The 1,642-nt window shown below is 52.3% G+C and overlaps 1 protein-coding gene across 2 annotated transcripts in view; it reads left to right on the top strand.

Annotated features, from left to right (window-relative positions):
* AFMID (arylformamidase) overlaps positions 1 to 1,642 on the top strand; it is an 18,141-nt gene extending 16,499 nt beyond the window's left edge. For both annotated transcript variants that reach the window (XM_006145710.3, XM_027770761.1), the window contains one exon: positions 1,211 to 1,642. In XM_006145710.3, coding sequence (XP_006145772.1) covers positions 1,211 to 1,393 — 183 coding nt within the window. In that variant the 3' untranslated portion in view covers positions 1,394 to 1,642. The remainder of the gene's footprint in view (positions 1 to 1,210) is intronic.

The raw sequence follows: 1,642 nt of genomic DNA, 5'->3' as shown, positions 1-1,642 counted from the left end.
AGAGAGACAGAGAGAGGGAAAGTGGGGACTCACCCCAAGGGGGATGGCCATGCCACACTCCCTTTTCCTACAGTCCCCTCTTGGGTACTCACGTACATGTGCCCAGTGTGATTTTCCAACCACCAGGTCCAGGACTTGAACTACAGATGGCCATGTGGGAGTCACACAGCTGATGCTGGAGGGCATACACAGCTAGGCATATGGAAAGACCACTGAGTGGCATTGAAATTGCATTCTAATGGGACCAGCAGTTGGCATAATGGCTATGTCTCTGGACTCCCATGTAGTCAACCACAGTTCGAGTCCCGGACTCAGTGGCTTAAACTCTCACCGGGCGCATGTGTGTGCCCAAGATCCCAAGAGGAAAATGGAGGAGAAGAGATTGCAGTGTGACCATCCCCCGGTGGGGTGATTTCTCGCTTTCTGTCTCTCTGTCTTTCCGGTGAGTGCATGTGCCGCAAAAACCTCTCCAAAAAGAAAAAGAAATTGCATTCTAAGGGACTAGCAGATGATGTGACAGTTATGTCACTAGATTCTCACATGACTGACCATGGTTCAAGTCCTGGACCCTGTGGCTTTAAATTCATGCAGGGCATGTGTGCTTACATGCCTAAAATTCCAAGAAAGGGATTATGGCGTGGCCATATCCGAAATCCCCCCTTCTGACCCACTGTCTCTCGAGCGAGCACATGCGCCCTATAGCAAAATTTCTCCTGAAAAAACAAACAAACAAACAGTGAAAATGCATTCTAAAACCCATTTCTGCATTTTCCTTCTCTCTCTCTCTCTCTCCCTCTTTTTTTCTTTTGAGAGATTTTTTGCTATAGGATGCATGGGCTCGCTGGAAAGACAAAAGGCAAGAAATCACCCCCCCCCCCCAGCGGGGTTGGCCACACCAAATCCCTCCTCCTCCTTTCTCTCGGGATTTTGGGCTCGCACACACACATGCCTGGTGTGAGTTTTAAGCCACTGGGTCTGGGGCTCAAGCTGTGGTCAGCTATGTGGGAATCCAGTGGTGTAACTATCACGCCATCTGCTAGCCCTCCTTTCTACATTTTCTACCACGAACATGTATTCTTTGTTTAACCTGGAAAAAACGAACACCCGTCAACCTGAGCCTGGGGAAGGAAAGACCCTGAGAAGCGCCACCTGCTCCCTTGCCGAATTCTTGCCAGAGCTGCTCAGATCCCTGCCTTCTCTCCTGCTGCAGATGATCCTGAGAACAGTCTTCCCGAATTCTGAGGACGGACACCCGGCCCCTAGTGCTCGCACACCCAAACCACAGTGCCTCTGCAGAGAGCCTTCAGAGCTGAAGCCGACAGTTTCTGCTCTCCCCGGCACCCAGCAGAGCCTCAACCGCTTGTCTCCGGAAGGTCCACCTCCCCTGCCCTGAGCACTGATGGCAGTGCCTACTACGCTCTCCCTCTTCCCTGCTTGTCACCAGCCCCCGGTCAGCCTGGGCAGGTCCCCCGAGTTGCCTCAGCCCTCTGCCTGTCAGGACATGACAAAATGGCTTACCTCCAGGGCCCTGCCTCTAGCTAAGAATGGTTTTCTGTATACGGTTTTATTGCCAAAGAGCATGTGTACTCCCCAGAGCAAGACAGAGAGTCAGGGAGAGAGAAAGCACCCCTGCTGAGGCGTG

Source organism: Tupaia chinensis, unplaced genomic scaffold (genome assembly GCF_000334495.1).
Source record: "Tupaia chinensis unplaced genomic scaffold, TupChi_1.0 Scaffold000159_1, whole genome shotgun sequence".
Taxonomy (NCBI): domain Eukaryota; kingdom Metazoa; phylum Chordata; class Mammalia; order Scandentia; family Tupaiidae; genus Tupaia; species Tupaia belangeri.
Note: the sequence above shows the minus strand (reverse complement) of the source record. Positions and strands in the feature narration are given on the sequence as shown.